The 23222-nt window shown below is 34.7% G+C and overlaps 1 protein-coding gene across 3 annotated transcripts; it reads right to left on the bottom strand.

Annotated features, from left to right (window-relative positions):
* Positions 1-6454: 6454 nt before the first annotated feature.
* Positions 6455-18971, bottom strand: LOC110019465 (AP2-like ethylene-responsive transcription factor PLT2). Of its 3 annotated transcripts, XR_002293455.1 has the most exons (9): positions 18241-18970; positions 18054-18136; positions 13008-13016; positions 12833-12927; positions 12680-12753; positions 12534-12584; positions 12324-12406; positions 12026-12229; positions 6455-6696 (listed from the first exon to the last, which is right to left on the bottom strand). XR_002293455.1 is itself a non-coding variant. In XM_020717130.1 (8 exons), exons 1-8 carry the CDS (start codon positions 18816-18818, stop codon positions 12084-12086), a joined length of 1119 nt encoding a protein of 372 aa, XP_020572789.1. In that variant the 5' UTR covers positions 18819-18970; the 3' UTR covers positions 11801-12083. The 3 variants fall into 3 exon arrangements, 2 of the variants coding, with proteins under 2 accessions (XP_020572789.1, XP_020572790.1); XM_020717130.1 differs by lacking the exon at positions 6455-6696 and having other exon boundaries at positions 11801-12229; XM_020717131.1 differs by lacking the exons at positions 6455-6696; positions 13008-13016 and having other exon boundaries at positions 11801-12229; positions 18241-18971.
* Between the last annotated feature and the right edge of the window lie 4251 nt (positions 18972-23222).

Genomic DNA, 23222 nt, shown 5'->3' with positions numbered 1-23222 from the left:
TGATTTATGCCTTTTTTAGAATATGATTTTAAAGCAGTTAGAGAAGAGATCAACTTCTTCAAAAGTTATGATAGTAATTATATATATATATATATATATTAAAAAATCATAATATAATTTTCTTACATTCAGTGCAATTTAATAAATCAAGTAAAAGAAAATATTGTAACATTACAAAAACTTCTAGAAAGCAGCAATAAAATATTTCATCTATCAAAGTTGTGCTGATCGTATGAAAGAGAAAGCAGCAATAAAATATTTCATCTATCAAAGTTATGAAAATAAATCACAAAGAAGTGGAGCTAAGCCACAAGAAAAATTTTATATGAAAAATCTCTCATAACCCTTTTCCCTGTTTTTTTATCGCATTTAACTTGCTTATTACTACAATATGAATTCACCCATAGTGCTTGGGAAACTTGCCTCTCACAAGCAAGTTTCTAGAGAATACAAGGAAAAATGTCATAAATTTTGGGACCCTACTCGGCTTAATAGCTGATTGTTATGGATGACATTAGAGAAAATCTTTCCAAAATATAACTCGATCAGATAAAAAATGAAGTCAGTTAACCTAAGATTGAAGACCATAAGATCTAGCATAGGTAAATTTGAAAAATTATTGTGTTTTTTTCCTATACGGGAGCAACGACCCCAAACGAAATTAACGAAAATGTTTCATTTTTTTTTTTTAAATCAAGTCATATTAAGAGGAAATGGTCAATCAAGCCCCACAAAAAGTGACTCTTTTCAATGGTAACACTTGGAGAACTCTCTCTATAAAACCATGCCAAGTAAAATAGTGATGAGTTGGTGATATATGAGACTACTTCCTCAAGGTAAGCCAAAATGCCCGTGGGATGAAATCATTTAGGAGAGTTAGAAGCCCATGGGTAGATAAATAATCGACACATAGATACCCCATTTATTTTACCTTAATAATATTTTAACTTATATTTAGAGAAAAGCATTCAGTTGTTTTATAAAGATGAATAACTTTACTTTCATAATCATCATTTTCTTATCTTTTTGCTAATGTTTTTCAAAGAGATAAGAGAATCGAGGAATTAATATGTATGATAAAAATTCTCTTTCGTTTCAAAAAACCTGTTGAACTTAGCTAAGCGTCAGTCGGTTCCACATGCTTCGGTCGGTCTAACCAGCTTCAATCATCCTAGCAACGCAAGCTCCAAACGGCTCCGACCCGCTCTAGTTGGCTCTTCTGGCTGCATTCGGCCCAACCAACTCCAGTCGGCTATGCCAGCTTCAGTTGGTCTGACTAGCTCCAGTCAACCTAGCCATGCACCAGTAGACCCGACCAGACCAGCTCAAGTTGGCCAAACCCGCTCCAATCGGTTATCTTAAGCCGACTGCATAGGACTAAAGGTATAATTGTTAAGTCAACCTAGCCATGCACCAGTAGACCCGACCAGAACAGCTCAAGTTGGCCCAACCCGCTCCAATCCGTTATCGTAAGCCGACTGCATAGGACTAAAGGTATGATTGTTGTTTTACAATAAACCCTCTTCTATAAATAGTGGTGCATTACTTGTAATGGAAGGAAAATCTAATATAAAAATACTATATTCTAAAAAATCTCTCTTTTTTATTTAAGCTATATTACTTGGGTGTGGTTCACGAGTACTTTTGGAATTAACAATTTAAATTCAGCAAAGAAGTGAGAGCTTAGGAGCTGTTTCCGAAGCCATGCTTTTGGCTCCAATTGGAAATAACAGTCCTATAATTCAGGTTTTTCCTTTATGGCGATTGAACTGTTTGTTGGCTTATTGTTGGACCTTCTTTCGTTTCGCTAATTGAGCTTCTTAATTTAACTCTAAGCAACAAGATTTGGATATCATTCAGTTCATAAATTAATATCATAATATTCTAGTTAGACTTCGAGTGTATGATTTCAGTTCGTTTAAATTTACTCGTTTCATCAAAATGTTTATTTTGATTATAAATTTGTTGAAATTAAAACTTGATGGTCCTAATTTAACTTAGAATTTTATTTTAAATGTTGCATTGAAATTTCTACTTGAACAAATAATTTTTTTATGACATCATCTCCTCTTATTTTTTAATGTCGAAATATTTTATTTTCAAAATGTGCTCTATATAAACTTTATCACATGTTGCGTCATTTAATTTTTCTAATTATTATATGTAGTGGTGTTATTAGATGACACCGTCTAATCATTTCTTTTAATAGTGTATTAGATCGTATAATTACAATTCTTCAAGCGAGAGTTGAATATATTTTTCTTCTTCAGTTTTTATAATTCTTCATAATGCTAATCGAGAGTAATTACATCTTTAAGTTTAGTAACTCTTTTTCTCAAATATTGTCTTTTCTTCACAATATAGATTAAGTTGTATGTCTGAAAAATGTCCACGCGGATCTAAATGAGAGTTGAAGGTAGCAAAGACCGGCAGACCACCTCGCCGGATGGACCTAGCAATGAAAAGGTACAACATATACAAAAGTTTTGAACAAACAATAATAGAAAATAGGAAACAAAGGAAAAAGTCTTTTGTGACAAAGAAATTTGATTATCATCTATATGGTTCAAAAACAAACAGCCTATTTATAGCCTTCCAAGAGCAGACAATCCAACGCATAAAACAACAAATTAGAACCAAAGAAATGCAATTACAAATATGACACTATCTAAAATTTATTTTCATATTTGCTCTCTCCACTCTTGCATCTCCCCCACACTTTTCTATGCCTTCTAAAATGCACTGCCATTAGATGAACTAATTCAAATTTAGCTATCAACAATTTATTCATATGATACATTCGTTGTGTGCTAAGGAATTCAGGGTGATAAGATATGTTAATGTTTTAATCTTATATGAAAATTCAGCTCACACATAGATAAAAGAAGACCTGATAGAATGGACACAAGGGGTTTTCAGGTGGAAAACAAGAAATAGAAAAAGCCACAAGGCCCAGAGCAGTTAAAATTGCTCCACTATTCAAATATATGTTACAAGGTTTTGCCTACCCTTGAACTGCAGAAAATTATATTACAAGACTTAGGGAAAACATTGGGAAGTGATAGCAAGTTAACTGCGATGATAGAAGGTCGACGGGCTAACTGCGATGATAGAAGGTCGACGGTAGGAGTGTGTGACAGATATTTTTATTCATTGTCATCAATGATGGTGTTGCTAGGAAATTATGATCCAGCAATAGTAGTAGTGATAGTCAAGCAACAGTGATTTGGTGATGTTGATCTAACAATGCAGGTATAACCGTGACAAAGACATCAGTTGGGCAATAGTCTAGCGGCAGCTGTGATAGCAACCAATAAAAAGTGGAAACAACAATTCAATCATGTGAATGTGCTTTACTGGTTGATGGCTGACAATGGTATAGTGATAGTGGGGTCAATAGATAGTGACCCGATGAGGGCTGTAATGGTCTGATAATGGCAATGGCAGTTACGACATTGATTGGGCAATAGTGGTCTAGTGACAATTGTTATGCTCTAACAATTTTGGCCAAGTGATGATGATTTAGTGCCGACAACGGTTAGAAAATTATATGCAAAAAAAAACTGTAGTGTAAGCATTGATAACTTTTAATAGACTGCTACAGTTCGATGACTATGGTGGGGCTCAAGTGGCATCAATTGAGCGATAGTGGCTTAATGGCAGTGGCAATTGGGCGATGGTGATGATAGTAGCATCATTGACCAAATGATAGTGGTTTGACAAAGTTGGTGTATGGTGATGATGATGATGGTAGAGCAGTAATGATCCACTAATAGCAGCGGTGTTGCCCAAGAAAAGATGGTATGGTGATGGCAACGGCCAAATGAAGGCGGTCTAGCATGATTGCAGTGGCAATAAAAAAATAATGATTCAATAGCAATGATGATGCATCATAATAAAGGTGGCAATCGAGCAAAAAGTGATCCCGCATAGCGATGACTGGGCCGATAATGATGATGGTGTAAGACAACATAGGCAGTTGTTAGGCATCGATGATTTAACATAGTGGTGACTGAGAGATATGTTGACCTGATAATGATGGTATAATTTGGATGAAGTCGGCCTGATGGCAACAACAGTGGCCTAGCGACAGTGGTTTGAGCAGTTGATTGGCGTCAATTAGATGATGATGGTCTTATGTCAGTGACTGCCTGAAAAAAATGATTTTGCACGTCAGTGTTGGTCTAGCGATGGTGATTTGAAGGTGACAACAGCGGCGGTGGCTCAGTGTCCATCTGATGCTGGTGGTTTAGTGGCAACAACAACCCAACGATGGTTCGACCCAATGGCAGTGTCTCAACAATGCTGGCCTGATTAAAATGAATGCGGCACAACATCGATTCAAAGTTGTTGGTCCAGTAGGGATGATATCTCAATAATGGTGATCCTACATAGCATCGGTTGTTCGATGATAACGGCGTAATGTTGGTGGCAACAGTCCGATGACTGCATTCTAGAATGACAATATTAGGTCAATGTTAACGATCTAGCATGGCAGTGATGGCACTACATTGGTGAGGTGATAGTAGTTTATTGCCACTACGACCCAACTATAGTGGTCTAGCACGACAGTGATGGTTTGATGATGGTAACTTGATGGCAATTACAATTATCAAATGACATGGCAACAATGGGTCGACATTGGTGATGACACAGTAGCTCGCAATTGTGATATAGTGGTGGTGGAGCTCAAGAATTCTCAAGAGCTTGGAACTCCATTCTTCTCATCTTGGTCAAGTCCCTTGAAAAGAGTGGGGTCTATTTATAAATTTTGTAAGTGACAACCTTCATAAATACTACATGAATTTGGATCACTCCATCAGATTTTCTAGAGTGATTTTATTAATCGGATGTAGTTTTATGAGTAATTGAATTCCTTTGTGAGGTCAAAACTAAGCAATCTTAAGTCATTAGTTTAGTCTTGTCTATACGCTCGATTTTATTATAAGCATGTCATATTTGAAGATCATTTCATCCCCAAAATATATTGTGAATCTCCTCTTTATATTTTAGGTGCATTATCTAGACTAACTTGGACATTTCAAATCATTTGTTATGCAATTTAATTTGCCTCACTGACACACTTCATTTATCATAAATTGGAGCGAGGGCTTTTTCACCTTTGATTTTTAAAACTTCTAATCCAAATATCTGTCAAGATTCATGCGGATGAACATAATTTTTTAAAAGCATATAGAGGTCATCTATTTTGCTCTAAGGCCATCTATTTTGCCGGCAAACAAAAATCCCATTCCCATTTTTTTCCCAACCGACAATTAGTTTGAATTTGTTAACTACTTCGAGAGCTTCACTCTTATTTATGCTCAAGAAAGTTTAAGTGGAATCAGTAGCGCATGCTTTTTATTCCTTCATTTTTGAGGTGATGTTCTTATTTTATTTGTGCTACAAAAGAATTACTTGGTTAAAAAAATTTATAATTCCAACGGACTCAAACATTACTCAACAGAAGAAAGATATGAGATGTCTTGTTGTTAAGCACCTGCAGTTATTTCCTAACCATCTATTCCAATTATTGAATTATTTCCACTTGATCCTTATGCTGAATTCAATTTCTCATGCTGGCGGATCACGCTGTCCTTAATTTAATAGCTCTGCGTATGTAGTTGAGTACAAACAATATCAGACAATAGGCCTTTAATGCCACTAGTACATCCATTTTTTGGATGCAACTATTAGCCCCATAGTAAGAACGCATCATTTCTATATTGAGATTTTCAGCTCAGTTCCGCATTTCATTTCTCTCAGTTCAAAAGTTAGCCGGTAAGGACTTCAAAATATTCAGCTCGGGTCCTATTTAATTTCGTACTTCCCTAATAAAAAACTCATTTTTTTCTTTCTACTTTTGATTGTGTCAGGGGCTGCAAACATAAATACAATTGAGATTCTTTTTTTACGATTTATGATATTGATCCTTCCATTCAAGTAATGGAATACTTTATTTCAATCGAAAAATGATGAATATATTTATTATAATTTTAAACATAAAATGAAAAATTATATATTATATGACATAATTATAGTATAAAAGTACAACCGTGATATAATTTTTCAAATTTCAATTTAAAATATGAAAAAAATTTAAGACATTTGCAATAATTTTAAAGTACAATTAAAAAATAAAATTCAACATTAAATGTTACAATATTGGAACCTTTCTATCTCTAGGAACTCTCTCTAGCACTTCCTTCACTCTCTAGATCCCCCCCCCCCCCCCTTCTCTTTTTTTCTGAACATACGTACTGCCCAATTCCTATGGATTTTTACAAATCTACAATCTAAACTTTATTTTTTTTTACATTTATATATCCAAATCTTTTATATCATATCAAAAATATCATTATTTTAATAAAAAAAAAAAGGTGAAATACACATTTTCATGTTTAGATAAATGGCATACATATAAAATTCAAGTTTAGGTTTTACACGTGGTGACAAGTATAGGCACTAACTTTTGTCTAGCTCCTCTCTCTGTTCTTGATCAAGAATTCATTCTCAAAAAGCCTAGCATGACCTTACAGGCAGATAGGACGTCAAAATAAAGAAGCAACCATCCCTACCTTTTTTTTGAAGGATCTGATGGAGAATCCAAGTTCTGAAGAAGAAGTCATCATCCCTCGGAGGACAAAGATCAGTCTCACTGAAGTTCAAAAGCTTCACACACATGCAGGCTTGCAGCTTTGAATAAAAACATGGAACAAACGGACAATCAGTAACATGCTGAGTTATTGCAGTTCGCATTAATGTAATCATCCCTATACTGGATTCAAACTAATTTGAAATAAAGCTTAAGGTTAACAAAAAAAAAAAAGGAAATTCGTCTCCAAAATTAATTCTCCACCTTCTCATGAGAAGCTGGCTTGCTCTAGCTTTGTTTGATCGCTTGAAATTTTAAGGCATTTACATACATACCACCCAATTCCTATGCATTTACATAGGTAACACCTAAACTCAATATTTTGCTTTTATAACAGCTGAATCTTTCATATCTTATCAAAAATACCACAATTTTAATTTCTAAAAAGTGATGCGCACTTTTCATGCATAGGAATGATGGTAAATATGCAAAAATACATAGGATTTAAGTCATACGTACGTAAATTTTACAAATATTAATGCACGATTTTTGCTACAGAGATAAGAAGCCAGCTGATGTTGGCTAGTTTTGTATTTTGCCAAAACGCCGTCGCCCTGGTTGTGTTGTAGCATACAAATTGATGAAAATAAATGCCCAAGATGCTCTCTTCTTCCACTTGAAAATAAAAGAATAAAAGTGTTTCATTTGTCTCTCTTAGTAAAACCTAATAAAAATTCTTACCCAAATGCATTGGTAAGATGTATACATTTCTTTATGATACTGCTAAAAGGAAAGATCAAACAACAGACAATTTGCAGGCTTGCAGCAACAATTAACTGCAGAAGATGAAGAGGCATTTATATACGCTCATCTGCCGCATTTTGTGATGTAAAACTCAATTTTCTGGACTTGCCAAATGCTATTTATCCTATTTCTGACCAAATTTTGTTTGACCGTCAAATTAGTAAAATATCGCTACTAAACTCCCAAAATTATATGTAGTCCACACCCTACATTTTCAAGTAGGAGGAATGACAAATTTATGATGCAAATTTGTCGTCATCATTATTAGGGATTAAGCATTATCCTTAATTATTTGATGTCAGCTGAATCTTCAGTTTTTCATTCCTTCTTGTTGACTATTGTTTGAGATGTTAGTTAAACATGTTAAATACATTGTTAACCAAATATTTGAAAGAACTTATAACAATGACATGTTAGGTCTTCTTTTTTTCTTTCCTAATATGTGGGCACTAATTTTATTAACTCGTTTAATAAGTGTTAGAAATATTATATATTTATTTGATTGAATTAAGGTGTTGGTACAAACTCGTTATATAAAGGCAAGAGATGAGAAAAAAAGAAAAATACAAAAAAATAATATCCTTAATAATGATGATATATTCCAACGATAAATACTATAGAGTCTAAGAACAAATACACATATATGATAATATTAATATGTTAGACTCTTAAAACATAATAAATATGGTAACTCTTAACCTTAATAGTAAGAAGCATCAAGGGTAAATGGTGCAAGGAGAAACAAAACATCTAAGCCAAGTGCTATTTAAAATATTACCAAAATTATTGAATTTAGTAAAGCAATCTCAGAACTAGTGTTCTCTAAGAAATCTAGATTAGCCTACATATTGATGATGAGCCAAGTGTTGTACACGTGGCAAAGTAAGGAAAAATAAGGAGAATATTCTCAATGATGAAAATAAATTATGATAAAAACTACTATAAGTTTCAATAATTAATATTAAACATATGCTGATATAGATATAATGACATTAAACAAAATAACTTGAATAAAAAAAATTAACCCCTATTTTACAAACCCAAATAGCCTTATTTCATTTTTCAACAATTGAGAATAGTAAAATTTGTACATGTGGCAAGGTAAGACTTTTCAGTCTCATTTGTACAATTTAATGAATAAAAACTAAAAAGTGAAATGAGACAAAGTCAAGTAAGAAGGGCCGACAAGGGTACACCAAACTAAGAGGATCCAAAAAGATAAACCACAAAGTTGCTCAACTAGAAGAAATCTATTCATAAGTGGGGAGAGAAAAAAGTAGATATGTGAGGAAAACCCTCAAACAGACCCATAATTCTTTCGAAGTAGATTATCTAGGGGCTTTTAAAAAAGAAAGACATTAGATGAATATTCGGACAAACATACGATAGTAAAATCTAGTTAGCCTCATGCTTGTGAATCGATCGAGATATAGTCGTGAGCTAGCGGAGAAGGCAACGACAAAGAATCGCTACGTCAAGAGGTTTCCAGCCAAAGTACAGTGATTATATCACGATCGATCCTGTCTTCAGCTTCCAACTTCCCAACTAACTCTTATCGCGATTGTATCATGATCGATCCCATCTTCGGCTTCCCAGGTGGCCCTTATCATGATAAAGTTGGAATCGTGGGTTATCTGGACGCCTCAAACTCATTGTTTCCCAACAATCGATTGCTCTGACACCAATTTGATATGAATCAGAGCCACTTTTTCCACAAAAATTAGAGAAAACAAAATATTTTTCTTTCATCAAAATAAAACAACACAATCCGTAAATATAGTCACCTCCACTTCGAGAGGTCTCCACTTCGAGAGGTAGACGATTTCTCCCAACCCCTATAATTTGAGAGGCAGACTATCGCTCCCAAACCCCAAACCTAAAACTCAATATCACAATCTCATGCATAACCCTGAACTCTAAACATATTTGCCCTATTTATATTAAACAATAATAATAAATAAAAAACTAAATTACCCTAAGGCGCATAAAAGACTAAATTTCCCTTAAGCGTTGGTGTAACACAATGTTAAACATTTATGTAGCTCAAAATGCTCAGCCCAACTCAAATGAATACCACAAACTAAAGCCCCAAAAAGACAATGATTAAGAAAACACGTGTAGTGCTCCCTCACGATGATTCAAGGATACCATAACACTCGAAATGGGATTCCCCATACAAGCATTTGGGTGGTCAACCTCGATAGTGACAAAGATGTCCCAACATCAACAATGTATGTCATAAAGGTGACAAATGAGACAATCATTCATTAAAAGAATCTAAAAACAGGCATCTACACAAAAGAGTGAGATCACTGCTTTAAATATATGACATTTGTAAAGAAGACATGACAATGCTTCAAATGAGTACCATATACAAGAAGATTAAGGTCACGAGCTTATAAATATCATGTAAGAATGCTAAGAAAAGAATCTGACTCTTTCTCCTACAAGACTTTGGATTTCTTCCTATTGAATTATCCTTCCCATCATCTCAACTTTTGTAATCCAATGCAAAGAAAATACAAATAGCTGTCAAGAGAAACTCTCTAAATGGAACATGAACCTATTCCTTTGTATAATTTCTTCCACATTTCACATCATTCTGAATTAGTCGCACTCTCTAATCATCTCTTGAAATATATCTCATAGATCATTTCACTACAAACTTCAATATCAGCAACTATCTCATCATTACCTCCAATTATTCCTTCAAGTATAATCGTTCATTTATTAGTCACAATTTAACACGCCATCTAAACACTATCAATTAATAATGATTTTTTATCAACTAACATATAAATTCATGCAAAACCTATGGCCTAGTTATAGTTTTATAAAGCAAACTATAAGCCTTCATAATACTCTCTTATCGCATAACTTTTAAAACCCTTCCCAAGTTTAACCACAACTTCAACTCTAAATAATTGTATCCTAATTCTTCTATAAAATGCATCAACGAAGTTATTAGGTGGAGCTTGATATTGTGTTGTTCAATTGTTCGCTCAGAGCCCCCAATTTGGCCAATCAAGTTTGTCTTGTATTTGGTTATGGGGCGCTATCCCCGAAAAAAAAAATTTATAATTAGTGCCCGAGAGAACGAAAGACGGCACTGCAAAGCCCAGTTCATGTTTCAGAATCTGAGAGTATGACAGTGAAGCGCCCAAAGGAGAATGTTGCAATGCCTAGTCCAAATTCAAAACCCAAAAGCAAAGGTGTAAATAAGTTGAGTTTGAGTCACCCTTAGCTTGAGCTTGAGCTTAATTAATTAATTGAGTTCGAGTTCGAGCTTAATACTTCAAATTCGATCCGGCTCAAGAGCCAACTTGTTTATAATCAAAAAGAGAAAACAATATTAATTCAAACAAGTGTTATAATAAAATGATAAATTGAACAATCAATTAAGAGAAAAATAATAAGAAATCACTTGATGTAAAATGTAAAGCATAATTTTTTCAAACATTTCAAAACTTTAAAGATAAAATACTAAATTTTACAATACTTTTAAGTTCATTTTATATTAATTATTTTTAAACGAGCTGGCTCACAAGCTAATGAGTCAAGTTGGGGCTAACTTGAGCTTATCTTATTAGCACATCGATCTCAGTTCACGAGACACTTATGGAGTCGAGCTCGAGCCAACTCACGAGTTGGTTTGACTCACCTACACCCCTATCCGAAAACACGACACTGCAGTGCACATTGAAGCTCTACAACGCTTTATTGCAGCGCTCCGACACCAGTAACTGAATTTCAGTTGTTCTCCGATTAAATTTTTGTTTTGGAGATTAAAAGATATGCGATTTTGATTTCTCTTGTGCAGAGATGAGGAAATGAGTGCCCTAAAGTGCTCCAAATTTAGAAAGACTTGATTGAGGTGTAATTTGTACAATTCTTTTCATTTTCTTCAGAGTGAATTCTTGGTGTAGTGTAACTCCGTGATTTTTTCCTGTTCTCGAATTTTTCCACTTTAAATCTTGTGTTTTATGTGATTTTCTTATTGTGCAGTTCTATTCAAAATTTTGTTCTGAATCTCTTAAATGAATTTTTGCATTTTTTTCACATCTCACCCAACAAACAATGCTTATTATACCTAAATATCACTTTCTAATATTATTGATTGAAACTATCAATTCCTAAGTATCACTTTACTAATATTATTGATTGATACTACCAATACCACCCCCAATAAAATTATAAATCATATGCTCAGTATTTATTCCATTAATTACAATTATCTTCACTTCTAAATATTTTTTCTATTTCATCTTATTTAAATATCTCACATATTAAAACCATACCATTAATTAGATAATTTGTGTTTACAAAAATACTACACAAACCTTTGTCAAAAAGAGCTCCTTAAACTTTTACCTGAGATGCATAAATTTTAAAAAATAAACATGTATGAACTGTAGCTTCACATTGCTCGAGAAATGACACGAAGACATTCAGTAGTTTACAAACATCTTCCCTCAACTAAAATGGCTCCTAGAAATTCTTAAATACCAGGAAAGATGTCACAAATGAGAACAACGGCCACTGGATTGACTGATATGTCCTGTCTTTGAAGTGTTCAGTGGTTTAGATCATTTCAAAAAAATACACCAGAATGAAATCGGAACTTACTAAAATAAACAATACATCATTTTGTTGTCGTCAATCCCACAGACTCCGATGGAAGGAACTATGTCTGTAGCTTGCAAGGCGGTCCCTCCATTCTCTTAAAAGATCCCTCACAGTAGTTGCTAATATCAAAATTGGTAACAGCATGCACACCTCGCAGCTCAATTGCTGCAATATCATAGGCCTCAGCAGCTTCTTCCTCTGTGCCTGAATGAACCCAAAAAATAATAATTCAAACCAAAATAATGATTTCTCTATTATAAAAATAAAAGTGAAATAATATAAGCATATAAAATTTCACCAAAAGTTCCTAGATATATGTCCTTGACATCTCTGCTCTCACCCACCCTACCAATTCGCGCCTGCCACTTCCCATCTTTCCGTCTTATACATCAAATAAAACCAAAAAGAATTCCAGTTACGCAAAACACAGATGGAATGTTAATCAATTTGAGACAAATCAGGAATAAATTGATTAATATATAAAAGATGAAAGGAGGAAAGTAACAACCGTGTCACCCCCCTGAAAGCAGAAGCACCTCTCGAGAAACAACTATTTTTCCTTTAAAAGCATCACCACCACAAAATTAATTTTATCGATTCTTCAGCTAAACAGGACAAATGAACAATGTATTCAAATGTCAAAGCCTGATATACCTTTTTACATGAGCGACATACTCATCCTGAGTCATTGTTTTCATAATCTCAAGTTCGTCCTCATAATCAGAGACCTACAGAAATCCATAAAATTATCATATAATAAATTCAAAATGAAACTGTTCAAAAATGAGATCAATTAAATGACTATACAGGAAAATTTAGCTTCGTGGTTTGGCTTAAACCCCAATATTTCAGAACAGCAAGATCATGTGCCCTAGCTGCCTTCTCCTCAGACTCATAGCTGCCTGCAGAAAATCCGAAGAATGGTTTAATTCGTCAGAATCTGCACCAAAGTACGAATCAAAATTAGTGTTTTGCCACTTACCTAAATAAACTGAAGACACACCACAGCAGCATAGCCACCAATCGTATTCATGTTTCAGATTCAAACAAAAAACGAAATTACAGTAAATTATTGAACAGACAAAGACGATAATACATCTTTTCACTGATAGAGATGAAAAATTAACTTCAAATCAGAGAATAAAAATAACAAAGCCTTGGTAAAGCATGCAAACGAATAATACATTTATCACTAAAAACTAAAAGAGAAAGGTTGCAATTAAAGCTAGCTGGTAAAGCAACGTCGGGATCGCAGCTTACAGAGATTCAAAACTCCCATTTTGTTTCCTCCTTCTGCTCCTCTCCTACCCGAAACCATTGAGGAAGGTAGCTTCATGACTTTTTTTTTTGCAAGAAGTGTCCGTCCCGGATTTACTAAATCCACCGATTCACGGGATTTAAGGCTGAAATCCGTGACATCCAGATTTATCAAATCTGAGGCTTTATTTTGTCCAAAAAGGACCGTATGGCAAGATTGAAGTTAAAATCCAGCTTAAATTCTGCTCTAAATCCGTTACCAGACAGGCCCTTAAAGACGAAATGGCCAAACGAATGTACCCGTGAAAGGGTTGGTGCAGCTTCAGTGGTAGCTAAGATTAGAGAGAGCCTTTTTTAGATGGTTTGGTCAAATTAAACACTGACCATATGATGATCTGGTTAGGAGAGTAGATGTTTTAAATTCAATTTAAGTTAAGAAAGGCAGAGGTGTGTCTAAAAAAACATACGCATATTGTATAAAAATGATCTTAATTTATTTGAATTAAATGAAAAGGTGGCACTCAATAGACACAATGGAGAAAATGGATTCATGTAGCCAACCCCAATTAGTGGGATAAAGGCTTGTTATTGTTATTATTTTTGTTGTTATACTTTGTGAATCTCCATGAGCTAGGACTCTGTCAATATCTCAAACTCAGATTATGTTTTAAACAATAGTATGGTAACTACTAATTGCTAAGTGAATAAGGTGTTTCAAAAAAGTCTTTTGAGAGTTAAAAATCTTTGAACTTAGTTCAAAATCATTTATTTTAAAACCTAGAAATCCATATGAGTGAGAGAGCTTAGTCAAGCATGGTATAACAAGAAATAAGCACGAGCAAATCCATTTGACAATGATAAAGTGTGTTTGCAATGATTGAAACAAGAAATGAAAGAAATTAAGAATATAGAACCTGATGATTACTATAATCTCCAAGCCCTTCCATTGAATATTTCCCATTGCTCCACCAAATCATGTAAATACTACACTCACACTTTTTACAAGGGACAAACTTACTCACTCTAGCCACTCTTTCGGCTCTCAAATGCACTCCCTAAAAGTCTCTTTGACTCGTCCAGCACTCATTTTTTATAATTTTTGCACTCACAACAACTCATCTCTTCAAGAATTTAAAATTTGACCTTCAATAATTGTTCTATTGGGATTGTCGTGCCGCAGCTTTGCTTTTATGGCGCTGCAGAACTACAGTGAACTTCATCAATTTCACATAATTTAATTCTCAAAGGCTAACATGCACATAACATACAAAATTATGCATAAATTGTTAAAAAAAAAAAAGAAATGCAATTATTTTGTCAATTTTTTTTATTTTTCTCACTTAAATCAATCATCAAGTTCTAAATCATATGTCTTCTCAAAATAAATAAAAGCAATCTGCACATTTTCATTGCTCATTATACTATTCCATTAATTATCTCAGCACAAGTATTATCTTTCTAATAAACTGTCTTACCATAAAGTTGAATTGATTCTTGGATTCCAATGCGAATGCCAATGTAAATTTATTAACTTCATGTCGCCTTGGACTTTCCAAAACTTGCCAAGTTTGATCCTTAAAGTGGTATATAGTTTGGTATATTTACAATGCTAGAAAATTAAACTTATATAAAGTTATGAATTCGCTTCTTCTTTTAGATTAAACTACAATATACTTAATTATTTAATCAATTATACTTGCCTCAAAATTATTCCTTTACTTTCCATTAATAAACTTTGAGGTTAACATTTGCATCTTCATTGATACAGTCACCTTTCACTAAAATATGATTATTTTCCATTTTAAAGAATTTAACATAGACATTCTCTAAATCTTTTATATTTAGTATTAGTCATTTCCTTATTCCTTGATACCGAGCTAATTACACAAATCATCAAATATTATAAATTTTGTTTTGACTTGCAATGCGCCTTGCAATGCGCCTTGCAAAATTTCTAGCTTCTTTATAATCATTATAAGGCTCAATAATTTACTCTTGATGAGATAGTTTTTTTATAACCATTTATATCTCCTTGCTTCACAATAAAATACATACGCACATTATATTTTTGAACTCATCTAAAAATTCCATGGCAATCCTTACACTAAAGTTAATCTCCAAAACCTTTTATGACCAACAAATCACATATAAGTTTGACACGACTAAAGGATCTTTATTTGTCTATCTTTGAAACATATCTTAAGATTACCAATTTCCCTGCTTGTAAAATTTGAACATCTTATCTTAAAAAAAAATTTGTTTATTATTTTCTTTAAATTCCTATGATATACACCCATAGCTAGCGATGTGGAACTATTGTAATGTAAATGTGGGGCTACTTTTGGTTTAAATGATTACATTTGGAATTAATAACAAAAACTTATAAAAGGAGGTGGTGTGACTTGGGGCAACTATTGCAGAGTTTCTACCTTTATTAATTTTAAGTGGTGTTATTTGGCCTACTTTTTCTATGAGTATGTAAAGAATTACTATGACAATTTATTTTTGTGGATTTGTGCACATGGACAAATGTATCAGTGTTAGCTTTTAAGGATTGTTGATTTGAAAGTTTCAAATTAAATTAATAATAGGTCGGTTGATTTGGGGAATCAAAATTAAATTGGGATTAATCTTACTTTATATTAAGATTGATCAGATTTCAAAGTAATCTACTAACATAAGCTAAGAAGATTCAATAAATTGTAGCCTGAGGTATCTAACATGTAATTTTCATCTAGAATAAAATTTCCCTTTCTAATTTTAATCTTCTAAGTGAAAGTCAAATATGAAATTACTTCAAGTGTGGTTCAAGTACAACAGCCTAATTCCATAGAAAGTCAACTCTTTAAGTGAGATTTAATACTTTATACTTTGATATTATATTTTTTGACAATTTCCTTCACATAATTTATTATTGGCAAATTTTGAGATCATAATTGTGGCCATGGGACAATCTAATTTTATGAAAAAAAATCAATTTTTAACTAATTTTATTTGTTTGCAAATTCCAGCTAAAATAATCAAATATTAAGAACAGCTTATTATCAATTGAGATTAAACTATATTATCACTCATTTCATAAAGTTGCTGGTATAATTGATAACTTGTGGTGTACAAATCCTCAAATTTATTTTTATATAAAAGCATACTATGTATTGCATTAGAAACTTCACCCTTGAGTTATCCTGCATCAACTACTCTATTGTAGCATGAACGAACTTTCTTCTAAAATTGTCTTACAATCATTGAAGAAAAAGAAAATTTTATTCTAATCAAGAAATGGATTCTAGGCATAATATGTTAGGTACTTGCCTCTCTACTATGATAAGGAACAAAGACCCAATGTACCTTATTCGAGGAGTGAATTCAAATATACATCAATAGTTCTTCATTTACATTTAGAGACATTAAAAGTAATCTATTAGGGAAAATCAATACAAGCTTACAACAAGTAAGCCTTAAGAATGGAAACTATTGATGTTATTTCTTAATATTATCATATTAAAGCTATGAAGCCCGAACATAGAGACACAGAGAACAAGCATGACACGACATGAATAAGGTAAAATAGTCGTAAAAAGCAGATCCAGACACGCCACAAATATGTTTTTATATTTAATGATTTATTAATATAAATTATAAAATTTTCTACTATTTACCACTAGGATATCGAATAATTACATTTTTACATAAAAATAACTAATAATAGAAAATAAAAATTCTAATGTTAAACATTCAAGAAAAAAAATAATATAAAACTATAAATACATTTGAAAGAGCATCTCTAAATACACAAGTCACTGTGAAATAAGAGCTCAAATAAATGCAAAGTCAACAATAGCCTAAATGTATCTGATAAATCTATAAATCATAGTGAAGTAAAATATCTAATAGAAGCATTCAAATAAGCATAATTTTTATAAAATATAGTTGAATTTCTTCAACTTACATGCAAGCTACATCCTCGGCTGCTTAGACGCACAAGACTTCTTTATATCCCGTCATTTACCTCGTATCTTGTCTTCAATTACAACTTCAAGCGACTTTCGAACGACTTTCGAACAACACGGTCCAACTTTTTTTCATCCCAATCCTTCTTCATCGTTTTGGTGTCTGGTTTTGAAATGGGCTTCTCATCTTCATACCTTCAAAACAAGCTTCAAACGAGATCATACCATCCTCATTGTCTTCTGCATCTCGACGTGAGAACAGTTAGGTTAGGGAAAAGTTTTCTTTTTTTTATTTTGGCTCAACCATAGCTCACATCTTATGCCATGCTTCTCCTGTGTCCCGTAGTGTGTCCCCAGTGTACCCACTGTGTCCCTACCATGTCGAAGCCTAAATATCCTAACACAGCCTCTAGCATGAGCAAGTTGTGTTCATGTCCGACACAAACATGGGCACCAAACAAAAGTGATTGTGCATCATAGTATAAAAGCAAGTCAAAATTTGTAGCCAAATGAAAATCACAAAATACTTCTTTTAACATTTCAAATCGACATTTTTCGTTATGTTTCAATCAAATATTGTTTCTTAATTTCATTTTCATATACTTCGCATTTAAGTATTACCCAATTTAAACAGCATCTCAATGTAAAATAAAATAAAACTTACACTCAACATAATTTTATTTATTATTGGAAAATATCTAATATATAGCACCACAATTGGGAGATCCCAAACAAACATGGAGCAAAAATCACTCAAAATCATGGTTCAAATGCATTCTTCCAGTAGATAAGATAAATAGAAACATGATATGCATAAGTACCATGCTTCCCCTTCCGTCTACTTCCTTCTACTCGACTGGTTTTATCCCATAGGTGTGCTTCGTACTTCCCACTCCATTTCAACCTAGAGCATTATGACCAGAAAAGGAAAAAAAATGTACACATCTCCTAGCAATTAACCTCAAAATAACACAAAAAACAAGACGAAACAGCATATAATAAACTCACCTAGTGACTCCATGGTAGCATGAAGACTTGGGTACAGCATATTTCCTCATTGCCATAGCAAGAACGCCACCTACCCTCTTCGCCCCACAGTTTGCGGACACTACAGACGGAGACTCCACGGAACCATTAACAGCAACTTCTGAAGTAGCATCTCTTGTGGCAGAACTCTCGGAAACACAGGCTTCTTGATCGCATCCTAATGACTCCACATAACCTTCCTTTCGAGCAACTTCACATACAGAAACTTCGTGCCCTGCATCGCCTATTATTTCAGCTGCCTTCAACAGAGGAGTTTCTGGAAAATTAACTCCTTCCTCAATCGCATTCAGTAAGGAGTCATTTACATGAGCCGGCAGAGGCTGGGCATCACTTCCAACACTGTCAGCCTCTAATGAACAATATTTCTCCCCACCAGCCGGGCCCGACGCAGTGCTCTGTAGCGGATAGGATTCCTGCACGACAGTGCTAAATTCATCGAAACCCTCACCCTTGTTGTTCGACGAAAGTAGAATCGGCATCTGATTATTGGAAGAATACCCAACTTCCGATGCATCCGGCCAACTACTCGACTCGCTCATGGAGAAAGGCGAAAATCGAAACGATCACAGGACGGAATGGAGAACCCTAGGATCAAAACCGAGACGATCGTGTACCTATTCCACCATGTTCCGACGTGGATATTCGAGGATATTGCAGGCCTGCAGCAAAATCTGTGGGATAAGCGGTTTATACTCGGGGATGACACGGAGACCGCACGGAGATAACCTCTTCGCGTTACTGGGTTTACCGGGGATGACACGGAGACCGCACGGAGATAACCTCTTTGCTTTACTCGAAAAAATATTACCTCAGGAGTACTACTCAGGAGTACTGAAACATCAGTACTCCAATGAGGGGGTGCCACGTAGGCACCACAGTGGGATCATTGCCTACGTGGCACCCTCTCATTGGAGTACTGCTGTATCAGTACTCCTGAGGTAATATTTTTTCGCGTTACTGGGTTTACTGCGAAGTTATTTTGGTATTATTTGACTAACACTATTTTGGTGTTATTAGGCTAACGCAAGAGAAAATGTAAAAGTGTAATTATGGAATATAAAAGTGTAATTATGGAAAGTACTGACTAAATAATGTTGAAATGACTCTACAATAACCCCTAATAATTTTCTCAGAGGTTATTCAACGGTTATTGTGAGGGGATTGTGCACGGAGAGTGTGTGTTCTCTGTACTTAAATGACACTCGTAATATTTACGTACGGAGAACGCACGCAACTCTTCGTGATCACTTCCTAATTACCTCTGTGAAAGTTATTCGGGGGTTATTGCAGAGTTATTTCGGCGTTATTTAGAGTCAATATCCTAACTCCAGAGAAAATGTAAAAGTATAATCGCGGAATGTGAAAGCGTAACCGCGGAGAGTACTGACTCAAAATAATGTCGAAATAACTCCACAATAACCCTTAATAATCTTCACAGAGGTTATCGAGCGGTTATTGGGAGGAGATTACGCACAGAGAACTGCTTGCTTTCTCTGTACATAAATACTGCTCCGAAGGGTAAATATTTACGTACGTAGAACGCACGTAGCTCTCTGTGCGTAATCCCCTCCCAATATCCCTTCAATAACCTCTGCGAAGGCTATTGGGAGTTATTGTGATGTTATTTCGACATTATTTGGAGTTAATCGTTGTAATCGTGGAATGTGAAAGTGTAATCGTGGAATGTGCTGACTCCAAATAACGCCGAAATGACTCCACGATAACCCCCCAATAACCTTCGCAAATGTTATTCAGCGATTATTGGGAGGGGATTACGAACGGGGAGCTGTGTGTGTTCTCCATACATAAATAGCGCTCTGAATATTTACACACGAAGAACGCACACAACTCTCTGTGTGTAATCTCCTCCCAATAACCTCTATGAAGGTTATTGGGGGGATTATTGTGGAGTTATTTCAGTGTTATCTAGAGTCAATGCTCTAACATCAAAGAAAATCTGAAAGTGTAACTGCGAGGAGTACTGATTTCAAATAACGATGAAATAACTCCGTAATAACCTCCATTAATCTGCACAGAGGTTATTGAGCGGTTATTTGGAGAAGATTACGCATTGAGAGTTGCATGCGTTCTTCGTACGTAAATAACGCTCCAAAGAGTAAAAATTTACGTAAGGAGAACGCACACGACTCTTTGTGTGTAATCCCCTCCCAATAACACCTCAATAACCTCTACGAAGGTTATTAGAGGGATTATTGCGGAGTTGTTTCAGCGTTATTTGAAGTCAATACCCTAACACCAGAAAAATATGAAAGTGTAACCGCAAAGAGTACTGACTCTAAATAACGCCGAAATAATTTGCAATAACCCCCAATAATCTTCATAGAGGTTATTGAGCGGTTATTAGGAGGGGATTACGCACGGAGAGCTGTGTGCGTCCTCCGTACGTAAATAGCACTCTGAAGGGAAAATAATTACTTACGGAGAACCCACGCAGCTCTCCGTGCATAATCCTCTCCCTCCTACGAAGGTTATTGGAGGGTTATTGCGGAGTTATTTGGAGTCAATACCCTAACACCAGAGAAAATGTGAAAGTCTAACTGCGGAGAGTACTGACTTTAAGTAACGTCAGAATAGCTATACAATAACCTCTCAATAATCTTCACGGAGGTTATTCCATGGTTATTGGGAGTGGATTACGCACGAAGAGCTGTGTGTGTTCTTCGTACATAAATAGCGCACTCTGAAATGAGGGCCAACAGAAAACAAAAGAAGGGGCAATTAAATATAGGGCGGTCATAATCCTGCTATTTATAAATCAAATTTTCTCTTTCATCTATATTTTACAATCTCAACTCATATTTTTTATTTTTATGACGCACACGTAAATTCATAAATTTTGTAGTTTAAAAAATCACCTAGTATTTGATTTATGATTAGTAATATTTATTGTGTTGTGCATGTAATTATTCCGAAAAACTGTAAGTTTAATAATTTATAGATCTAGAAAATGATGAGGATAGTAGAGTCAGAAAAAGAAACAGCGCATGTTCGGACGACCAAACACCGGCGGTCATATCGTCTTTCTCGTCACGGCGAGTGACGTGGCCGCTGGATAGTCATATGGAAGTACGGAAGTATATTTTTTCATACAAATAACTTTACCAAATTTGGATTTTTACATTCGAGTCATTTAAAATTTTGAAATTCACATTCTGAACATTTAAATTCTAATATTTATTAATTAACTACTCAAAACTTATCCCACTTTCAAATTGGCCAATCTTTGCTGTTATTGAGGATTGTGTCATAAAATTATTGTGCTTATTTATTATTGAGTAATAAAAAAATAAAATAGAAATTTTATTTTAATTTTTAGCTGCATGTATGTAATATTTAATAAATTCCATTAAAATACCATAGTTATCTATTTGATCCAGAACATTTATTTAAATGGCATATATATATGAGTATAATATATATGAATATAGAAATAAAATTTTTCATAATTAAATTATTAAGTTTTGGGACCTTTAATTTAATAATTACTAGAAAAATTAATTTCTCTTTTGATATATTGTTATGGTATGGCTCATATACCATATCGGGATAGACGTTGGATATAAGCGGAGCGGAAGAATCTGTCCAAAATGGAAAGTTACGTGGGTTGGGGTGCGGGGGCAAAGCCCCGCGGTTTGGTACAGGGGTAATGTTGTAATTACATATTGTGCCTAGGTTTACTCCTGGGGTTATAAATAGTCCTGTTAGTAACCCCAGGAGATATCTCTGATTTCTGTAAACCTCTTTTCTGATTATTGAAAGGAACTCGCTGCTCTGCTCCCTGAGGACGTAGGCATCTTTGTCGAACCTCGTTAAATCTCTGTGTTCTTCTGGATTTGTGTCGATTACTGTTTTTCTTCGCCCTAACAGAAAGTGGTATCAGAGACAAGGTTCGAGGGGAAGAAAATTCTCATCGGCGCAAGAAGAAGTTCGGCGGCGAGATTTTGAGAATCAGAACCAAGGTTCTCAGACACCGCGATCTCTGTCGAAGGAGAGGGAGTTGGCGGCAGGACTCTCGATCGCGGCTCGGGAGAAAGAATCGCGAAGGAATTGCGGGAGGCAGTTCGGACCAGGAGAGCGGAAGGATAGAGGCACGCGAGGAGCAGCACTGTTCGCGGGACGCAAAGGAACGCTGGGAGAGAACTGCGTAGGTTTCGGCACATTTGCAGAGAAGATTTCCAGCTGAGGAGCCCTTTGCGGAAAGGAGTTCGGTCCTTTCCTTCTCTGCGCGGAGGTGCTGGAGAATTTGGCTGGAGGAAAAGGAAAGTCTGCAATTTTTTCTTTGCTGGAAGGAATAATTAATTCCTTGGAAAGTAAGGAATTGATTCCTTGGAAAGAAAAGACACAGAAATATTATTTTCCTAAACTGGAAACGTGAAGAAATCTAGAAGATTTTTCCCCCTCCGATTTTGTTTGCTGGAAGGCGCAAAAAAGAAAGGTTTTTAATTAATTTGCTTGAAATCAAATTAAGTAAATTTAATTAAAGATTTTCTTTGCTCGATAAGGAAAGAAAATAAAAGAAATATTTATTTATTTTCTTGGAGGTGGAGAAGAATTTTTTTTGCTTTGTTGGAAAATTTTGAAAGAATTTTTTTAAATTTTTTTTTTCTTTCCTTTAAAAAAAAAAAGTTAGCAAGGATTTTTGCAGAGGAATTTTTTGCAGAAAGTTTTGTTGCAGGAATAATTTTCAGATGACATTTTCTGGTGCGAAATTTGAGGTGGTGAAGTTCGACGGAACTGATAACTTCGGATTGTGGCAAACCAGGGTAAACGATCTGCTTAAAGGCTTTGTGGGCAATGGAACCAGATGCCATGGAGGATGAAGATTGTGAAGAATTGCAACAACGAGCGGCAGCGACGATACGTTTATGTCTGGCAGATGAAGTTATGTATCACGTCATGAACCTGAAATCTCCAGGAGAAGT

This window comes from Phalaenopsis equestris, unplaced genomic scaffold, assembly GCF_001263595.1.
Source record: "Phalaenopsis equestris unplaced genomic scaffold, ASM126359v1 Scaffold000058, whole genome shotgun sequence".
Lineage (NCBI taxonomy): Eukaryota > Viridiplantae > Streptophyta > Magnoliopsida > Asparagales > Orchidaceae > Phalaenopsis > Phalaenopsis equestris.
Note: the sequence above shows the minus strand (reverse complement) of the source record. Positions and strands in the feature narration are given on the sequence as shown.